General features: G+C 41.6%; 1 protein-coding gene and 1 long non-coding RNA gene across 2 annotated transcripts in view; one reads left to right on the plus strand and one right to left on the minus strand.

Annotated features, from left to right (window-relative positions):
• Nucleotides 1–643: 643 nt before the first annotated feature.
• The window catches only part of LOC143784565 (uncharacterized), a 53674-nt gene continuing 32101 nt past the window's right edge, over nt 644–22216 (plus strand). The window contains exon 1 of the long non-coding RNA XR_013217815.1: nt 644–654. This is a non-coding gene — a long non-coding RNA (uncharacterized LOC143784565). The remainder of the gene's footprint in view (nt 655–22216) is intronic.
• The window catches only part of TNFAIP6 (TNF alpha induced protein 6), a 32858-nt gene continuing 16556 nt past the window's right edge, over nt 5915–22216 (minus strand). Inside the window, exons 3-6 of the mRNA XM_077272985.1 lie at nt 18520–18681; nt 12674–12902; nt 10391–10431; nt 5915–7628 (exon numbers count right to left, since the gene is read on the minus strand). Of these exons, the coding sequence (XP_077129100.1) occupies nt 7471–7628; nt 10391–10431; nt 12674–12902; nt 18520–18681 (590 nt within the window). The 3' untranslated portion in view covers nt 5915–7470. The remainder of the gene's footprint in view (nt 7629–10390; nt 10432–12673; nt 12903–18519; nt 18682–22216) is intronic.

Consider the following 22216-nt stretch of genomic DNA (forward strand, 5'->3'; position numbering starts at 1 on the left):
GGAAAATATCTTTAAATCCTGCCAGCCTTACAGGAGCAGCGGCTATTGAAAAATTGAACTGATATCCTCCCTGCAGCTGCTTGTTTCCAGCCATCATGAAGCAGTTACAGTCACCGGTCACTATACTAGACAGTGAGCGCTCTGTAATCACTCCTCGGCTCTTTGATTGACAACTTGCTCTGCAGTGTGTGAGTGTAGCAGATTTGTGCAGAACAGGCTGCCGATCAATGTGCCAGGGAAGGACTACCGCTGAGCTCACTGTGTAGTGAATGGTGACTGTAACTGCTCCCTGCACCTCCCTAGTGATGGAAAGTCAGCATCTGCAGGGAGGATGTAAGTTCATTTTCTCCCTGCAGCTGCTGCTCCCGTACTTCAGGCTGGATTTTTAAGCTATTTGCCTGCAGATTAACCCTATATCTGCAGGTAAATGTTGTTTCTAGAAACGACAGGTTCCTTTTAAATTATTTTTTTCTATAAGGGAAATTGCTAGTAAGTCTTTTTTTAACCAGATGGGTAGATCAGTGACTCTGTGTTATCCTAGGAACCAAAATAGAATACCTGATGTTCATTTTCCCAATTAGGCCCTTTCCATGACTGTTGGAACCTTTCTCAACTTCCTTGAAGAAGCTGTGGTGGAACACGTCGGGTTTCTTGGTGGGTGAGCTGATCATATGTATGTATTATTGTTTTTTTGTCTGCATACTGCTTGTAAACATGCAGTGACATTTCTGTGACAACAGTTGTCACTGACAGCTGAGCGTCACGGGAAGAGGTGCAGGGACTCACGCCAGCGGTCCCCGCACGCTCATCAATCTGACTGAACAATCACAGCTTATAATCGTGCAGGACGTACTGAAGTATCAGCAACTCCCGCATGATCACATCAGAAGCTCAGTGCTGCCAGTGGCCGGGCTCCTGCTGTGACAGCTTGGGGTGGTGCGGGAACAGACAGGAACAGTGCCGAGCGCTGCCCCTGTTTTTACCCTTGCCTCCTTCTGCTATTTTCTCTCTATTCACTTTTTATTTCTTCATCGCATATTTATAAATTGGAATGCAAAAAAAAAAGGTTAATGCTCACTATACCCCTAGATGAATCCTGTGAGGGGAATTTGCTGAAATAGCATACTTTTTTTCTCTCCAGTTTGATTATTCTTTGCCATCTAAAGCAGTCATTCTGAACCTTTCTACTGGTCATATAAACATGGTGTTTTTTCATGGAGGATACCCAGTACACCAGCTGTTCCTGGTCTATAAGGATTGGGCTTTCTTAATGTTTTATTCGGGTATTATAAAACCCATTATACCTGATAAAACTGTCCACAGGTAGTGTGGCATACTGCCTCTATATATATTCTGTAAAGGGAGGAGTTGTACTGTACCCATGGTGGTCCGTACCTTGCCAGGCTGGCACCTATTATAGTGTGCCAGCGTCACATGGCACATCCGTTCCTCATAAAGGGATTGATTGTGCTATAGAGAAGTTGTAGAACTAGTCTCTTTAAAAAAAAAAAAAAAGATAGAATGACAGTAGCCCTGGATGTTCTTTTATCCTATGAAGGTTCTCAGCTTTGCAACATTGTTACACTTCTCCATTTTGAAACATGTTGTCTTTCATTTCAATGCAATTTTTATCCAGCTGTTGTGAAATTACTGTGGTATGATTTGCCATCATGGTATAGTCATATTTACTGGGAAATGTGATGCTGGGGACATTGTACCCAATATATATGAATATATTACCTAAAATAGACACAGGGCACTCCATCCCTTTTGGGTCCGATCGTTCAGTCAAACTATACTAATGAGGTTACGTTTGAACACAGGAGGAATAGCTCTATACATTTTGGGGTCCATTTCCTCACCTCTCATTACTATTTATTAAAAATTTGTCCTAAAATTGACGTGGAAAAAAAGTGAAATTTTATTTTAAACTAAATCTTTTAACAAAATGTGGGCGCAAAAGGCTCATTACATCCATCAATTAATTCTTTAGGGGGTGCAGTTTAGAAAATGGGGTCAGTTGTGGAGTTTCTGCGGTTTTGGCATGTCAAGAACTATTTCACAGGCATATTTATGTTCCAAAATTCAAACAGTGCTCCTTCCATTCTTTCATTCTTCCAACAGGCGGCGCTATAGAGTTAAGTCCTCTTTTTCTCAGAAGAGGCAATTTGAATATTTAATTTCCCAGAGGAGCATTGCACGGCGAATATGCCTCCTTACCTTGACAAGCCAGCTGGTATGTCACTCTCCATAAGGAGAAACGTTACCCCTTAGACCCCAGTCCAGAGCCTCTCACCTAGCCAAATCAGTTCTCATGCTTTGCACTGACGAGGGTCAACAGCCGTAAACACCGTGTCTGCGAATTGAGATACTGATTTGGCTTTTATCCTAAGTCATATTGCACGACTCGTTGAAGACTTGATTGTGACTTGTAGGATCGCTACTTCCAACAGGTGGCGCTATAGAGTTTAAGTCCTCTTTTTCTCAGAAGAGGCAATTTGAATATTTAACCTTCCATTCTGAGCACTGCCGTTTGTCCAGTGTTTTTTGACCACATGTGGAGTATCGCCACTCTCAGAACAAAGTGGGTAACAAACTGAGTGTTCCATTTTTTTATGTTACGTCTTGCAAAAGGGAAAACATTGGGGCTAAAACAACATTTTCGTGAAAAATATTGAAATATTTCTATGTGACAACCTAATGTTATTACATTGTATGTAGTACCTGTGGGTTCAAAATCCTCACTATATGCCTGGATAAAATCTATGATGGGTGTAGTTTCCAAAATGGCGTCAGTTGTGGGAGCTTTCTACTGTTTAGGTACATTAGGGGCTGTCCAAACGCAACATGTTGTCTGCTACTGATTCCAGCCAATTTTGCATTGCAAAAGGTGCTCCTTCCCTTCCGAGCCCTACCATGCATGCAAACAGTAGTTTTCCACCACATATGGGGTATTCACGTATTCAGGAGAAATTGCACAACAAATTGTATGGTACATTTTCTCCTGTTACCCTTATGAGAATGCAAGATTTTGGGCGAAAGTAACATTTTTTGGGGGAAAAAAGGTAAAATATTCATTTTTTTCCATTCATATTCCATTAGTTCCTGTGAAGCACCTGAAGGGTTAATAAACTTCTTGAATGTGTTTTTGAGCACTTTGAGGGGTGCAGTTTTTCAGAAAGGTGATAATTTGGGGTATTTTCTGTCATATAGACCCTCAGAGTCACTTCAAATGTGATGTGGTCCCAAAAAAGTGGAGGTGTTGGAAAAATGAGAAATTGATGATCACTTTTTAACCCTTCCAATTTCCTAAGAAAAAAATAATGTCTTAAAAATGAAGCAGATGTAAAATAGACATCTGGTAAATGTTATTTTATAACTAGTTTTTGTGATATGATTCTCGGGGTTAAGGGCGTAAAAATTAAAAGTTTGAAAGTGGCAAGGTTTTCAAAATTTTCATCAAATTTCTGTTGTTTTTTTTTCACAAATAAATGCAAGTCATATCACATAACCTTTACCACTATCATGAAGTACAGTATCTCAGAATCAGTGGGATCGGTTGAAGCGTTCCAGAGTTATTATCTCATAAAGTGACACTGGTCAGGTTTAATAAATTAGGTCTGGTCATTAAAGTACAAAGTTGTTTGGTCCTTAAGGGGATAAGCTGTACTATCTATTATTATTATTATTTATTATTATTTAATAATATTAATAAAAATGTATACATATTTATTAAAACATTGCTGTACTTTGTTTCCTGGTGCATTTTTTCCTTTTTCAGTTGCCATCTTCCTCTTTGGCAGGAATCTCTGAAGTTTTCCATTTCTTGTATTCTATTGTAGAAGTGTTTTTATTGTTGAGCGTTGTATTGTGCATGTAACGTCACATTTTGTTCCCAATATTCCAGTTTGGATCTGAATTTACAAACTTTAGAAATATGTAATTATATATTTACATTATTTTCATAGTTATTAAACTGTCTTAATGAATCCAAAAACAAATAACACATAAATGGAAGGTGTCTTCAGAATATGACTGATTGCTTAAATCAGGGTTTTTTTTACTCTAAAAGTTTTTTGTTTTAATATTTGATTATATGACTGATAGCACCTCTATATCCAGTAGATAACACAGGATCCACCATTCACAATAGGTGATGTTACAGCTCACCTCCTCCTCCTGTACATTGACTAATAACACCTCTATATACAGTAGATAACACAGGATCCACCATTCACAATAAATGATGTCACAGCTCACCTCCTCCTCCTGTACAATGACTGATATCACCTCTATATACAGTAGATAACACAGGATCCACCATTCACAATAGGTGATGTCACAGCTCACCTCCTCCTCCTCCTGTACAATGACTGATAACACCTCTATATACAGTAGATAACACAGGATCCACCTTTCACAATAGGCAGTGTCGTATCTAGGGGGGGGCAACCAAGGCATGTGCCCCGGGCGCAGCCGGCAGGGGGGCGCAGTCGGGCCGCCTAATTCGGCGGTCTGCAGTGTCTCCCCCGGCGGCTGCATTCTGCCGCACACGGTCTGGGAGTCAGCTGTTCTCTGTGCCGACCTTCAAGCTGACAGCCGGCACAGAGAAGCTGCAGAGCGCTGGGTCCCAACATGTGCAGAGGTGGAGGGGGGTGGCTGCAGCAGGCAGGGAGAAATCTTCCTGCTTCCTCTCACACAGATGCGCCGCTGGATGACCGTGACGTCATCATTCAGCGGCCGGCTGTGTCAGAGGAAGGCAATGAGATGCTGCGGCAGAGCGCAAGGATGAGATGCTGCGGCAGAGTGCGAGGAGAGGTGAGAGGTGCGTGTGTGTGTGTCGCGCTGTAGGGGAATGTGCAGAGAAGTGAATGGTGTGTGTGGGGGAGGAGAGGGCAATGATGGGGCTGACGGGGAGAGAGCAATGATGGGGATGGTGGAGGAGGAGAGGGCAATGATGGGGCTGACGGGGAGAGAGCAATGATGGGGATGGTGGAGCAGGAGAGAGCAATAGTGGGGCTGACGGGGAGAGAGCAATGATGGGGATGGGGGAGGAGAGGGCAATGATGGGGATGGTGGGAGAGCAGAGGGCAATGATGGGGCTGATGGGGAGTGAGCAATGATGGGGATGGTGGGGGAGGAGAGGGCAATTATGGGGCTGACAGGGAGAGAGCAATGATGGGGATGGTGGAGGAGGAGAGGGCAATGATGGGGCTGACGGGGAGAGAGCAATGATGGGGATGGTGGGGCGGAGAGGGCAATGACGGGGCTGACGGGGGGCATATGTCCTTGGGGGGGGGCACCAAAATGAATTCTTGCCCCGGGTGCCAGAAACCCTAGATACACCTTTGACAATAGGTGATGTCACAGCTCACCTCCTCCTGTATAATGACTGATAACACCTCTATATACAGCAGATAACACAATAGGTGATGTTACAGCTCACCACCTCCTCCTTTCACAAGTAACATTCGTAGTTCTTGGACGTACATTCGGCTGAAATGTGTTGTAGTTCCCACTGGTTCCCTATACTACAGTACATGCCACTGGCCAATCAGAGGCTGGCAGCTGATATCAGCTTGCACGTTACGGGCGGTGCACGGCTGTGATGTCATGTGCTGCCTGTGCCGTCACGCCAAAGTCATCTGCTGGCTATGAAAGAGGATGCGAGGGAAGGTGAGAAAAATTATTGCCGGAATGGAGATAGAACGAAGGACATTATTACAAGGAGGGGCAAATACGCATGCTTTTATAGGTTTTAGACAAGGGCCCATATATCTGACCAACATGCAGGTGGGGGCCCAGGACTGAATTTTGCACTGTATCTAATCAGACTGTAGTTATGCCACTGACCTTGTTCCTAGATTAGAGCATGCTCAGATAACGCTTCTGTACAAATAGGGTCTTGGTCAGGAAGTAAGAGTTTAATATTAGGCCTAGTGGCCGGTGTGAAAATTGCAATATTTTTATTTAATATAGATCATAATATGAAAAATTATAAATTAACAAAAAATAAACTATATATATTATAAAAGCCTAATTTAAACAATAAGTAATTTTTTTCATGACACATTTTCTCAAAAGGAATTTTGTCAAGAGCTTCATGGCTACTAAAGCAGTATTCACGCTGAAAATGACAAAACGTGCAAATTTACATTCTAGGCTGCTGAGAAAAACGGCATTGAAGTATTGCACATTCGCGGTGTGTTTCTGGCCTGGCACTTGCGCAGCACTCTCCCTACTGCAGGCTAAGACCTACTTATGTCAATGAGGATGGTGCCTACAGCAGTACGGAGCGTGTCCCAGGCCAGGAATACATGGCACATGTGCAAGATCTCATTGTCGAAGTCCATGACTTAGCAAGACTGTACACAGGATTTACGTGGACAATCAGAGTACTTCCCGGGATTGAGACTGCCTTTTGGGCACTTACCAGCTAATTTGCATAATGCATGAACGTTCTTTTTTCTTTTAGCAATGCTGACTCTTATCTGCATCCAGAAAGTGTTTTAGTCCCGTACCCCGTGCTGTTCATGCTTTAGTGACCATAATGCTCCTCACAGATTCCCGTTAAAGGGGTTAATCCAGTTCCAACAAAATTAATGTTTTTGTATGTATGAAAAGTTATCATTTTCCCAAATAGTTTCTGTATGAATTGTTTCCCTATTTTCAAAATCCCTGCTTGCTGTTATTTAAAGGGAATCTGTCAGTAGGATTTTGCTTTGTAATCTGACGATAGCATGATGTAGGGGTTAAAACACTGAATTCAGCGATGTGTCACTTTTTTGGCTATGTGCTGTTGTTTACTTACAATGAAGGTTTTATCACTATTTGATTATCACGGCCTGGACTACAGCACACCCGACTGCTAATCCGGCGATGCCCCCTCCGGTGATAAGCAGCTCTCTGTCAAAAGACAATGCCCATAGATACCTAAAGTGATACATCGTTGGAATCAGGATCTCTGTCCCTACATCATGCTGCTGTCAGATTACAAAGCAAAAACCTGCTGAGAGATTCTCTTTAAAAGCCACTCACTAAAGTATATAATGCGTTGTCCATCACATGACCAGGATGCAACTTTTCTCTTACTGGGAAGTAATTAGTGAAGGTTCCGACTGAATGACAGCAAACAGAGCTATTGAATATAGTACAAATATAATAAATAGTATAAAGGCAATGATCTTTATTTGCTAAAACTGTAATACCCCGATAATAACTCTGTGTACGAACAGACGTTGGCTGCCGGGCCTCTCGTAATTAATGAACACGGTCACTGCTGTATGTAACATGGAAACTTGAAGAAGTCATCTATCAAAGTCGGCTGGACGCTAAGTGTTTCAGTCATCTCCCGTTCAAGTCGATTGGAGCTTTGCCCAGAACAACCGGAGCGAGGACAGATGAATCACCACCACCATCGAAATCATTTCACTTGCTCTTTGCCTTGGAAAACGCACTTTATAAAATATTTTATTTAATATCATAATGTATAAAGTCAGAGTTGGCTTCGGACGTAAAGTTTGAGTTCATTTCCGGGAGGGAGTACGGCTCCAGGGCTGTATACTTGATTTGGAAGCCTCCTCCCGTGATGGATCCGTCTGACAAGAACTTTAACGTCATGACATTCCCTGAAACAGAAGTAAAAAAAATAATTATAAGAAAAAAAGGTCACTGGGAATGAGTAAGGACTGGTAATATTTTTACAACTCTGTTTGGGTGCAAATCTGCAGCCGTGATTAATTAGTACATGTAATTATAATTAATTGGTCCCGGAGACGGTTTCATAATGTATTCCCTACTCCCGGTGTGGGGCGGCGGCGGGACACTGCTGATTGGACAATATGGCAGTATCATTTACTTTTGCATTCTGAATTATAGAGATATTTTCTACTAGACGTGCTCTTTCTACCTCGTTAGAGGGGTCCAGAACTTTGAATATTGATGACCTACCCATGAGGTCCTGACCCCTGTCACTCCCACGATGAGCTATTAGATGGAGCCGTGGCATCCGGAAGAGACAGTATACGGTGTCAGAACAGCACAGAGCCGTACACTCTGGAGTTAGTGGTCGCTTTCAGGTATGTAAATCACATCACATTCACATCAATGGGAGCTGAGCTACAGTACCCATGAAAGGCCACTATACAGTGAACGGAGCTGTGCTGTTCTGCCTCCACACACTGCTTACTTCCGTCCGCTAACAGCTGATTGGTGGAGGTGAAAACTAATAAGTACAAAAACAAGAAAAAGCAGAGGCCATATACAATGGGGATCACCAAACAGCAAAGATTCATGCAAAAACAATACAACTTTATTAAGGTGAAAACACAGGACAAAAAACATTTAAAAACATCTAAAAACAGTTAGAACAATACCTATAATAAGGCAAATGCCTGTACAAAAGTGGAAAGGGGAAACAAATTTTTTGTATAAACCTGTGTTTCACACTCCTATATGGACAGCATATTCACAAGGTACATAAAATATACATGATGCATATGAAGGCATTTAATTGCCAATATAGCCGCACAAAAGGAATATAGGTGCTGAGGTACAAAGGTAAATAAGCATTCTATATAACAATTCTGGGCATGAGACCCTGAGATCAATAGTAAGGCCCTATAGATAGATGGCATAAAATGCAATAGGCAAAAAATAGCAGTACCTGGGTACAAACTAAGAAATACCAAACTCTGCAAGTAGAGTGATTTCCATCACAAAATATATGGTTTTTATACCAAGCATAAAGAACCTTATGTCCCACAGTACTAAAATATGTGCACAAATGTCAAACACAGTCATGAGGTTACACCCTCATTAGGTCAAATACCTACGTGCGCATCATACAAGACAACCAAGTCCCCATCACAACTCGGGTATAATAACCCTAAGGTGACTCAAACAGGCATAAAGAAAAAGCGAATACCCTACGCGTGTCGCCACAGCAGTGGCTTCGTCACCTGTGGCGACACGCGTAGGGTTTTCGCTTTTTCTTTATGCCTGTTTGAGTCACCTTAGGGTTATTATACCCGAGCTTGCATATGGTGGTCTTGGGGTCTTGTCTGGAATATGTATTTGTCTGGGAGGGGTCTGGTCTGGGGTCTGTATGTATGGGTGAGAGGTCTGGTCTGGGGTCTGTATACGTTGGGGAGGGGTCTGTTCTGGGGTTTGTACACGAGGTTTTCTTCTGACTGTGTGTGTGTGTGTGTGTATAAGACGCAGATAATAAAGGGTCTGGTCTGTCTTTTAGGGGGTCTTATGAGTGGTCTGTAATTATTTAAGGGTCTGGTGGATGGTCTTTATTTGTTTAAGAGGGTCTGGTATGTAGTCTGTAATTGCTTAAGGGGTCTTATGTGCGGTCAGTAATTGTGTAGAGGGGTCTTCTGTGTGGTCTCTCTTTGATTAGGGGGACTTGTGTGGTCTGCATTTTGTTTAGAAGATTTAGTATGTTTTATGTAACTGTTTAGGGGCTCTTATGTGTGGTCTATATGAAGGGGGTCTTATGTATGGCTTGTAATTATCTAGGGTGTGTGGATTGTAATTATCTAGGAGATCTTATGTGCGGTCTGTATTTATGTAGGGGGGTCATGTGTATATGGTATGTAATTTAGGAGGTCTTACATGTGGTCTGCATTTATTTAGGGGGTCTTATGTGTGGTCTGTAATTATTTAGGGGTCTTATGTGTGGTCTGTATTTATCTAGGGGGTCTGCATTTATTTAGGGGGTCTTATGTGTGGTCTGTAATTATTCAGGGGTCTTATGTGTGGTCTGTATTTAGGGAGTCATGTGTGGTCTGTAATTATTTAGAGGTCTTATGTGTGGTCTGTATTTATTTAGGGGGTCTTATGTGTGGTCTGTAATTATTTAGGGGGCCTTATGTGTGGTCTGTAATTATTTAGGGGGTCTTATGTGTGGTCTGTATTTAGGGGGTCTTATGTGTGGTCTGTAATTATTTAGGGGGTCTTGTGTGTGTGGTCTGTAATTATTTAGGGGGTCTGGCATATGCTCTGTACTTAGTTTGGGGTGTCATGTACTATTTGTGAATCTGATACTGTAGGTCAGGATGTTTCATCTATAAACCTGGACCCTGCTCACAAGTCGGCGGGCATTCTTTCAGGACATGCTAGGATGGTAGTTTTGTAAAACCTAGAGAGTCCCACCTCGGAGACCACTTGTGTGGGGATTATTCTTTCTTGCCACTAAAGTTAATATCCACTTCAGGAGCTAAAGGGGGAGAGTTGGAATAAGTCCAGGATTTATTATGGGGAATATTATCTAGGTCCAATATGATATAAGTAGTACAGTATACATAGTAAACAGACATTAGATATTGGTGAACTGACGCACTGTATGTCTAAAAAGAAGTTATTAACTAATCTATATTACTACCTGTGCTGATAATGTCGTCGGGAAGCATGTCGCCACAGAATCTAGGGAAATGAAGAGACAATCCTGTTAGTTTTGTATTACCAGCTCTTCGGTATTACTGCACATGTTTTAGTCATTTATGCAATATGTAGCTGTGAAAAAAGCCCTTTATGGTGATGTGCTCCCCCCTGTTTCGTCCGTAGACCCTCATAGGTTGTTTAGAAAAGTCATTATTTTCTCTCCTGGTAAATTGTATAAGTAGGAAATTTCAGCTCAGGTACATGCAGAATTTTAAGGAAAGTAATTCATCCCCATTCTCTCACTGCTTATTCACTTCCATACAACCCCTTTATAGCACCTTTCCTGCCATTCGAACAATTTAATAAAAGCGTTTTAAATTTGTCCCATGCATTATGATAGTCGGCAGTCCCATGTCCATCACTGAGCCATGCTTGGTACTAGCGATGAGGAAATCGATCTAATGTAATTAGTTTACAATATGGAGGACTATGGCTGGGCCTGTCGAATTCAAACTATTTGTGATTCAATTTGGGCGAATCACCCAAAAATTCCCGCCGCCATTTTACACAAACCAAAAGATTACATCAGCCAGGGAAGGCTCACATGTCGAAAGGCGAAACTGTGTGGGCTTCCTCATAATGCCTAGCAGTTATCACATTATATAGCATAACACAACCAATCAAGAGGGTCTAACATAGCCTGTATAAAAGCCGGGGCAGGGAACACAGCAGATATTTAGTGGCAAATCAGCTTAGCCATAGAGAAATAAAGCAAAAGCCATAATATACTGAATAAACATTACCAATAGTGTGTGACAGTTCTTACGCCAGTTTATTTATAATTGGTGAGAAGTTTTCTTAAAATACATGGCAGGTTTTTTGTCGTGAACTATTTTTGTTAAAATACCGTGTTTCCCCGAAAGTAGGACCCCCCCGAAAGTAAGACAGGGTGGGGGTTACGGGGGGGTCCTTCAATGTAAGGCCTCCCCCGAATGTAAGGCAGGGTTGGGGGGCCGCTGTGAAATATAAGGCCCTTACCTTTGGGCCGCCGCTATCCCCCAAATCCTCTGCCAGGGGATTGAAAATTGCAGCGATGTCCGTTATTCCTGCGGTGTTCGGTGGGCGCGGCCATCTTGCTTTGGCCGCGCGTGCGCAGAAGCGGCGCTCTGCTGGCCGCGGCTTCAGGAAAATGGCCGCCGCGACAGCCATCTGCGCACGCGCGGATGCCCGCGGCCATTTTCCTGAAGCCGCGGCCAGCAGAGCGCCGCTTCTGCGCACGCGCGGCCAAAGCAAGATGGCCGCGCCCACCGAACACCGCAGGAATAACGGACATCGCTGCAATTTTCAATCCCCTGGCAGAGGATTTGGGACCTTGGACATGCGCACACCACTACGCCACCAACGGAAAACTACGCAAGATCTGGGGGAGGACACCACACGTTGGTAACGTATTTCTGCAGCTAATGTAAGACCTCCCCCGAAAGTAAGACAGGGTGGGACTTTTTGGGGTAAAATTAATGTAAGACAGGGTCTTACTTTCGGGGAAACACGGTAGTGTAAGTGTTTAGTACAGTCCAAGGAGACCTCAGAGTGTTACACACGTGTTCTCCAGGCAATTGAAGGTTTTGCTGTACTTGTGATTCACAGACAATCGATTCACTGCAAATTAAATTTTTGATGAAAAATTCAAAGGAGCTGGAGAATTTGAAATTACAAATTTTCTCTCTTCTTTACTTGGTGTCCCTCTGTGTCTGGTAACACCACCCTTTTGGCTCTGATTGACTCCAGGCATCCATATAACCAACTGGAATCGTGCATCTGCGCAGATGAAGACCGGCATATACGCAATTCACTGTGCCCTGCTGAGGTTAATGCAAAGTGATCCTCTGCGCATGCGCTGCAGGGGACGTCACCTATGTCAATCAGAGGTGGAGGGACGGTGTTACACAGAGAAGCCGGCACACATGGCCTGGAAACATCCATCTAACCACACAAAGCTCATTATCATACCTGGTGGGACAATTTAAAGGGACAGCACAGATGATGTTGAGACTTTGTAGAGAAGTGAAAAAAAGGTATGGACATGGGGACAACCTGATGATAAGTTCCTCTTAAATGCAGCTGACTGTTGACTTTACTAATGTGCTACTATGGCTGGATGAAGGCTGATTGGGATTGATGGAGTCACTCCTAGTTTTATCTTGATGTATTTTTTTATACATTGTATCAAATGTGTATGTTAGGCATTGTTGTGTCCATTGAGTAGATTTTAGATATGATTTACCTTCCCACTAAACCGTGAACGTCGTCATAGCTGTCATATACTTCTAGGTAGTCAGACAGGCAGTCGGTGTCTTCTTCAATATCCATCTCTAGAAACTGCAGTTGTATGGGCTGACCAATCTTAACCCGGATGTGCCAGTAACAAATTTGTTCATTCTCGTATTCGTTAGGATATCCTGGAGATTTAATAATTCTTTCTTGCTCCGTTAGCACCCCGCCACACTCCTTTGCTGGAGAACAAAAAAAGCAAGTACATGTTAAGGAAAATCACTTATATACCAGACACTTAGGAGCTGTCAATCAGGTTAGATGGGAGAGATTCAACAGCAGCAGGGAGGAGGGACACTGAGAACCTGTCAGTCAGGTTAAGTGGGGGAAATTAATTAGAAGTGAGGTGGAGCACTAAAGAGTCTTTCATTCAGGTTAGATGGGGAGAGATTTAGCAGCAGCAGCAGGGAGGAGGGACTCTGAGGATCTGTCATTCAGGTTAGGTGGGTGGAGATTCAACAGCAGAGAGGAGACACACTGAGGAGTTGTCAATCATGTTATGGGGGGATTCAGCAGCAGGGATGAGGGGCACTGAGGAGCTGTTAATCATGTTAGATGGATGGAGGTTCAGCCACAGACAAGAGGGAAACTGAGAAGCTATCAATCAGGTTAAATGAAGGAAATTCATCAGTAAGAAGGAGGAACATTGAGGAGCTGTCAATCAGATTAGATGGGCATAGATTTAGCAGCAGCAGGGAAGAGGAACACTGAGGTTCTGTCAATTCATTTAGGTGGGTGGAAATTCATCTGTAAGGAGGAGAGTCACCTAGGAGTTGCCATTCAGATTAGATGTGCGGAGATTCAGCAGCAGGGAGGTGGGACACTGAGGAGCTGTCAGTCATGTTAGGTGGATGGAGATTCAGCTGCAGTGAAGAGGGACACTGAGGAGCTGTCAATGATGTTAAGTAAGGAGAGATTCAGCAGCAATAGGGAGGCAGTACAATGAGGAGCTGTCAGTTAGGTTAAGGGGAGATTCAGCGGCAGGGAAGAGGGACACTAAGGCTGTCAATCAGGTTAGGTGGAGGAAATACAGCAAGAAGGAGAGACACTACGGAGCTGTCCGTTAGGCTAGGTAGATAGTGGTTGAGTTAAACTTTCGTAAAGGATTACACAGGCATTCAGACAGGAAATATCAAAGTAAATACATCAAACTGATCAGGTATAAGATCTGTGTAGTAGTGTGTGCAGTTTACATTATGAAATCTGATGATAGGCCCTTTCTAAGAGAGACACCATTTCATAACAAATATTTTTGATGAAAGATCACTGAGTAGACTACCTGGATTATAAATACAGTAAAATTATATAGAGAGAGAGAGTCACATAAAAGTTTGGGACTGTTTAGTTTTTGCAATTTCTGGTGGAACACATGGCGCTTACTTTTTTGTAATTTTGAGAATCAAATTTTGGACAGTATGTGATTGTGTCACGTTTGCCTTAGTACTGTACTTCATGCTGTTATACTTACTGCTATACATAGCTATTCAGCTAATCAAGCATAGCTGCAGTATAAAGCATGGGGACAGACGCTACACATGTTTAAGCCTTTAGGCTACTTTCACAGCGCTGGATTGTGCCTGATGTCCCAACGTTTCATCCGTTTTTTGCCGGACCCGGCAAAAAATTGCCGGTCCGGCGGCCGGAGAAAACATCCAGAGAAACTTTTTTTGTTGCGGCGAAAAACCTGATGCACCGTCCGGCTTTTCTGACAATGGACGCCTATGGGAGCCGGATGCGCCACATGATGATATCCGGCGCAGGAGTCTGGCCTCGAAACTGCGCATGCCCTGTTCTCTCTCTCTTTTTACTATTGATGCTGCCTATGCAATCAATTGTTTTTCCACCGGGTGTTCTTTGAAAACCTCTAAAGAAAAAAAAAATCTTAAAATACTTCATAGGAACAGGAAAGTGGATTTCCTGCATAAATGAATAGGAAGAGTTTTCCAAGTGTTTTCAAGTACGATTTTGGAGAGGATCTGCCATGGACAACAAAAACAAAAATTCCACAAGAAACTCTGTGAACATAACTATACAGTTTATGCACACAATGCCTTTCTCAGGCGGATGTTGCCTGGAAATTCTCCTGAAGAAGTGCAGCGAAACTACCCCAAAATATAAACGTAGTTCACAGCAATTGTAAAATGACAGTCCTGTGCACTTGTTCCGTCATATTTCACTTCTTTCAATTGCTTCAGAGTTCCAAAACCATGAAGCTGTTAAAAGAATTAACATGTTCTATAGTGTAAAATCAAGATAAAATTACCGTATGCTGGGGGCTGAGCCACATCAAAAAATAATGGCGAGGCTACCAGCGAATCCTGTACAGGATAAAAAACCTACAGCACTTTCCTAAAGTGATTTTGCCTAGAAAAACTCTACTTTGCCAACGCAACAAAGATGTGTGCACATACCCTTTTAAACAGAGTTAAAAACCGCCAAACCGTCCTGCCCAATACTAGCAACCAACAAATATCAATGTTTATTCAACAAAACACTAACATTTTTTGGAGCAATGCTGTAAAAAGTTTTTTTTTCATGAACCTCAAGGCTTATGTTTCATAATCATGATCCCTGATCCCCTGTATTTCCACTAATTCCCCTTGTCTTCATTTTCCCATCTTATTACATCATTAACTGGTGTTATCCAATTGGCAGAATGGGTTTTTTGCTTGCCATCCAAAGTTTTGCAATCTTGTTCCTGGCTTCATAATTCTGTATCCATTGTTATTGTCATTTCTGTTTACATCAGGTCATTTTTCTTCAGAATATATGATGAAACTTTCAAGTGCCAAGATGAATGGTGAATAACCCGGTAATTTTTTTTTTTCTTCTCTGCTTTTTTAGCATCCATTACTGTTTGATGCAGGACAAATCATATTTCTTTTAGAGCTGTTTTGGGGTAGATATAAATGACCACATCATTTCTATAATTTGCAATGCAAATATAGAAAAAGCTATTTTTTAGTTTAGTCGTATTTGTTTTTATTTTTTTTACTGTTCACGTTTCGCAACAAATAAACTGAATTGAATGAATTCTCAAAGGTTTTACAGTGGATACCTAAGAGGTGCAGGATTTTAATTTCTACGTAATTCCTCATGGTGGGAACTTTTTATTCACTTATTACTTTTTTTTGCAGATGTCTGTGTATGGGTGTACATACAATATAATATAAAATATACAGTATATATACACACACAAACATGCATTAGTTTTTTTTACAAACTTTGTCCCCAAAGAAATCATTAAAGCATATATCCGGGTAGCACGGTGGCTCAGTGGTTAGCACTGCAGCCTTGCAGCGCTGGAGTCCTTGGATTTAAATCCCACCAAGGATGACATCTGCAAGGAGTTTGCATGTTCTCCCCATTTTTGCGTGGGTTTCCTCCGGGTACTCCGGTTTCCTCCCACATTCCAAAGACATACTGATAGGGAATTTAGATTGTGAGCCCCATCGGGGACAGCGATGATAATGTGTGCAAAACAGTAAAGCGCTGCGGAATATGTTAGGCTGGTTTCACATTTGCGTTTAAAAACACAGCGTTTTTAACGCAAACGCATTTGGTGCAAAAACGCATGTAAACGCGTTTAAACGCTGCGTTTTTTAGACGCATGCATTTTTGCATGTGGTAAAAAAACGCGGCGTTTTGACGCGTTTACAAGCGTTTTTTCCTGCGTTCGCGTTTTTGAAACGCATGATGAGAAGTGTGTGACAGCTGCCAATCATCAAAATCAACTAGAAAACCCACTATAAACAGAAATAGCTAGGGTTAGGGTTAGGATCCCTAGTAACCCTAGGGACCCTAACCCTAACCGTAGGGATCCTAACCCTAACCCTAGGGATCCTAACCCTAAGGGTTAGGATCCTAACCCTAACCCTAAGGGTTAGGGTTAGGATCCCTAGGGTTAGGGTTAGGATCCCTAGGGTTACTAGGGATCCTAACCTTAGGGTTAGGGTTAGGATCCCTAGTAACCCTAGGGTTAGGGTTTTCTTGTTTTTTCTTGTGTTTTTCTATAGAAATGCATGCGTTTAAAAACGCATGCAAACGCATGTGCTTAAAAACGCATGCGTTTACATAGACAGCAATGCATTTTTTTGTGGCAAAAAAACGCCGCTAGAAATTACTACAGGTTGCATTTCTGCAACAAAACGCAAGCATAAAAAAACGCATGCGTTGCCAAAAATGCGTCAAAACGCATGCAAAAAAACGCATGCGTTTTTAATGTTAAGTATAGAAAAAACGCATGCGTTTTTTAGCGCTAAAACGCAGCGGCAAAAAACGCAAGTGTGAAACCAGCCTTAGCGCTATAAAAATAAAGATTATTAATGTTAAATTTTTAATTTATTATCCATTTTTTTTCACTGTAACTGGGGCATTGATGGTAATCCCAATTACAGGGGAATACAGTCCTAATAGGATTCTAATAGGATTCTTTGTGGGTATATCTTAAGGTGCTCTGGATTATTACCCTCTAAGCCACCCCCCATAAAAATAAGCCCTAAATAAAAAAGTCCATATCTCTGAAACCATATAGAGGATTTAAAAGAAAACACACTAAGGGTATGTGCCCGCGATCCAGAATAGTAGCGTTTTGGACGCAGCTCACCTGCACTGCATCCAAAACGCTGCTTTCTAGGTCAGAAGCACAGTGGATGGGATTTATAAAAATCCCATGTCCATTGTGCTTGTATTTGACGCTGCGTAAACTCACCCGCGGTGTGGGGTTTACGAGCCGCAGCATGTTAATTATCTGCAGAGGAGACACTGCATAGTCTCACCCATAGCTATTCATTAGCTGCGGTAAATCCGCATGCTTCACTGAACACATGTGGATTTACCTGCATGATTAGCACGCAGCGCTTTGGATGCAGCAAAAATATGCTGCGTACAAAACGCTTCTATATCCAGATCGCGGGGAAATAACCTAAAAAGCAAAATATTCAGGGGAGCAACAGGAATACAAAAAGAGCAAAAACTGACCATTTTTTTTACTTAGTGATGGCTCCTCTTAAAGGGAAAACGTTACCCCTTAGACCCTTTGGTTGAAAGTTTTTCAACCAGCCAAGCGGTCTTCTATTTTCCCCTAATGAGTGATAGGAACACTGAAACAGCTGTATGCAGGTGGAATCGTGGTTGGTATTATATCCTACAACAACTGGCAAAGCTCGTTAAAACGTTGATATTGACTTATTGAATTGCTACTTCCAGTATTTGGATTCTAGAAACCCTGTTCTTTTCGTCTGTGAAGAGGCTTTTTTGCATTTTCTTTCCATGGAAAATTGGGAAAAAGTTTAATTACACCATTGTGGCTGTCTCTTTAAAGGAAATCTGGCAACTGACTCATGTTGCCCAAACCGCGGGAATCATGAATCCGAGCCTTGCGGCATAATTACACCCAGGTATAATGTTCTCTGAAACTTGTCAGCGTTTCAGAGAAAATATACTTTAAAGGTCCAGACGTAAAGCATGGTATTAAATACAAGACTAGTCCGGTTCTGCCTCCAGCCGGTTCTTCCCGGCACTGCGAAAAGTGGTCGACATGTTTCTCATTACAGGAATCTTTTGAACCTAGAGAAGTAAGGAATGGTAATGCCCAGTTGTCTTTTTCCCCATATACTTCCAGTAGGAATTGCTAAGGAAAAACACAATGTGACGTTCTAAGAATTGATTCACCAAGTTGTATGAATTGGATTGACATCAGTTGACTGGGTAATTGACATTAATGTACTAATTTCCTTAAAGTTAAGCATTTTGATTAATCTCACTTTTTCTATATTACACACTTTGTTCTTATCTTACCATGTGGGTTGTAGCAATAGACGTCCCATTTTTCGCTCTTGTTTAACCGGTAACCATAGTCAATGATGCCTTTTTTTCCGAATCCGCAGTTGAACGTGGGCTTAACTATGGGATACCCAACTCTTCCCTTGTGTAGCCATCCAGCGGCACAGATGTGAAACCCTGCAGGGTACAAACAATAGGGCCTTATTGTACAGAGGAAATGTGTTTTCCTAGCTTTTTCGGATTCAGCGAAGTTTAATTGCTTTTAATGGCTTGTAATTTCTTCCACGGTTGCATATAACATTAGACATCAGATGTTGGCGTGTCGACTGCAATCCTCAGTCAATTTAACTTACTATTTGCTCAGATAAACAGTACATATAAAACCACTTATATTGCGCAGATGGAAAGGCCTTGGGAGGTTTATGGGATGTATGGTAAATGCAAACACAAGATGTTTGATCCATTAAGCAATACATTGGATTTTATATGGAACTCGTTCAGTGCAAGTGCAGAAAAATATATCTACAGTAATCCCGAACCCAATAGTCCAGAAATCCTAATTGTCCAATATTTGGACCATAATAGTCCCAAATAAAATAAGTATGCTTAATTAGGTTGTCTCACTTTAAGTCTGCAGGAGCGCTCTGCTCCTCTGCCTCCTGGTTTCTTGCAAGCTGGGGGACAATGTACTCTTGATAATTGACAGGTTGGACCAGCGACAACACTTAGCCGCCAGCTCGAACTGTACGCTCCCCCATGGTGCCAGCAGTGGCAAAGCATCATAAAAGCACAAGAGCACTGCAGTTAGTCTGCTGCAGATGCGAGACCGCTTCCGAGCAGCTTGCAAGCGTGCACTGCTTGACTAGGAAACCAGCCACCTTAGAGGTGGCCGATCACCTTAGCAATGAGCTGTACATTATAGAATTAAAAATCTTTTTAGAACAGAGAGTACCGTATTTTCAGTAGGTTAATTGCAATGTTGCTTATTTTTACAAGCAGTTTGCTATTTTAACAATTTAAGATGACACAATCCCATTAAGGCTAGGGTCACACAACCGGTTTCTCCACATCCGAAAAAATGGACCGATGATTCTGACCAGACGCCGATCAGGGTGGCATCAGTTTTTCACAGACATGGAGAGAAAAAAAAAGTTTTCCACCTTCTCCAATCTGTCAGTCACTGTAAATTGGACCATACTCGGATGTCATCTGAGCAAGGTCCTTTTTTTCCCACGGACCCATACACTTGCATTGCCAATTTTGATCTGACACCCAGATAAAAATTGGACATGTCTTCCAATACTTCCATCAATAAGTACGACCAGCCTATGTTAATATGCTATTAAACAACCGCCAATTGGTAAGTACTTACTGATCGGCGGTCTTTTAGTGCCACCATTCGGTCTATGTAAACGGACCATTAGACACAGCTCGGGGGGGGGAAATCTGGATCTCACTGAGGCGTGGAGGTTTATTTTAACCATGTAATAATTTCCCCATGTGAACTACAGGCAAATTGTGCACTTGATTCACCTTTAAATCAATGTGGGTCCCACCCTGCGACCATTTTATTCTTAGGAAACCCTTCCAAAGTGGAAAAGCTCTTTAAGATCTGAAGCGTTTGCATTTATGCCTATCTGTAGAATCTATAGGCATAAATGCAATCTATAGGATATCTGTAGGATAGGTTATGAGTGTTTGATCTTTGGGGGTCCGTTATATTCGTCTCTCTCCATCAGTTCCATAAACTTTAAGGCGAGCGACAGCGTACAGGCTGGACCAGCGGTCCGGCAATAAAACAAATTACTAATAAATTTACATGTGATAGAGCGTTACTGAATAGTGGACTCTCGGGGAAGGGGCATAACCCAGTAACCCGAAATATTAACTTTCACCACTTTGTTCATCTCCTGTAAACTTCTCACTTGTGATTCCGCGAAGCAGCCGAACAGCAGGGGTTTTACTGTGTCTACATCCAGTATATGAAGCAAAAGTCATTCTGGTTTAACTTAGCACTAATTATGGTTTTCACAAGTTGTGAAAAAAAACAAAAACTTGGAAGTTGACAGGAAGGTTTTTGTTTGCGTGTCTGGCGTTCAAAGGAAATGATCTCATATTAGTTGAGAAGTGTAAGAGCCCTATCACTTCTGTACTACACAATGCCATTATTTAACCCGTGCCAAAATTCAATGAATCGCAGATGTTTGGGGAAATGTTTCACCCTTCAGCTTTTTAGGGAAAATGTGAACACTTTATAATTTTATAGTTCATTGTTTGATGTTTGTTTTATAATTATTGTTATTAAAGGGCCAAATTATAAGGTAGTTTTTAACGTGTTTCAAGCTAAATTTAATATAAAGGCTATGTACACCTTTGCACAGATTTTTTTTATTGTTCATGCGCATCCTAAATGCAAACATTTTAAATTGTCTTCATTTAAAAGGTTCTACCATTTTATTGGTGCATTAAATGATCTGAAAAAAAAAAAAAGAAATCCATCAGAGCTCCTGCTCCCGATGGAGCGCTGTTCTACCCCATCTCTTTTCTCAGTGTTAGAGATAACAGAAGGGAAGGGTTCGTATACAGATCTGCAGTGTAGATAGAAGCCATGCAGATAAATGATCAGTAAGGACAGGAGCATCCTGGATATACACAGATCTCTAATCCAGCCTGTATTACTGGAAGGAACACAGTGGCACTAATGGCACAATTTATCTGCCTGTTAAAGGTCCTGGCAGCTTCACTTACTCCATTAAGTCTGATTCAGAGTCAGAGAAGGACCAGCTTTCTTAATATAAGGTGTATTTCTTTTTAAATTAAAACATTTTTTATTATAAACAACACAATTTGGTTTGTGTCATTATTTTCTGAGACCGTTCACTTTTTTTTATTTTCTGTGTGGAGGGTGTTGTTTTTTTCTCAGGTGGGTTGTCATTTTTATTGGGGTACCTGTACATTTTTGTTTGTTTTTTATTAAATTTTTTGGGGGGAAGATTTGGTGACCTAAAAATGACAATTCTGGTGGTTTTAGCTGTTTCTTTACAGCCTTCACCCTTTAGGACAAATAATTTTTGACTTTTATAGATGCTGTGATCCTAAATATGCCCCCTTTTTTACACATTGTGAAAAGAGCGTGATTTGATTTTTTTTTTAATTTTATAAAGTGCATGAACTATTTTTTATTTGTCTATTTATTTATTTTTACACTGCGATTTCTGATAGCTCATGTTACGCATGCGTCCCCACTATTGCTTAGTTTACATAGAAGACACGGTAACCCTGTTCTCATAATCAATGGGGGTCTGAGCGGTAAGACCTCTACCATTCATACAAATCCTGTGGATAGGTTTTGTTTAAGGTTTTTCTGCCCCTGAGGAAGCTCTCAATACCAGCGATATGCATGGTAACATCTGTTTCCCTTCTTTTATTATATGATGGAAATTTATTGTCTTTTTTGCTATGTTAAATATTTTGAAAGAGTTTATTTCCTTGTTGTTCAATGTTCTTTGATTGTATAATAAAAGTTACATTTTTGGATGTGCCATTATTTTTGTGGGTGTATCTTCTTTGGGTTTTTTTCTTATAAGGTTTTCCTACAATTACAAGTAAGTTTCAAATAAGTTTCAGTAATAATCCAGAAATCCATAATCCGATGCCGAATTGAAGGAATTTTACATTAAATATTTCTCCGGTCACATTTGCCAAATGAGGC

The sequence above is a fragment of the Ranitomeya variabilis genome, chromosome 7 (genome assembly GCF_051348905.1).
Source record: "Ranitomeya variabilis isolate aRanVar5 chromosome 7, aRanVar5.hap1, whole genome shotgun sequence".
Lineage (NCBI taxonomy): Eukaryota > Metazoa > Chordata > Amphibia > Anura > Dendrobatidae > Ranitomeya > Ranitomeya variabilis.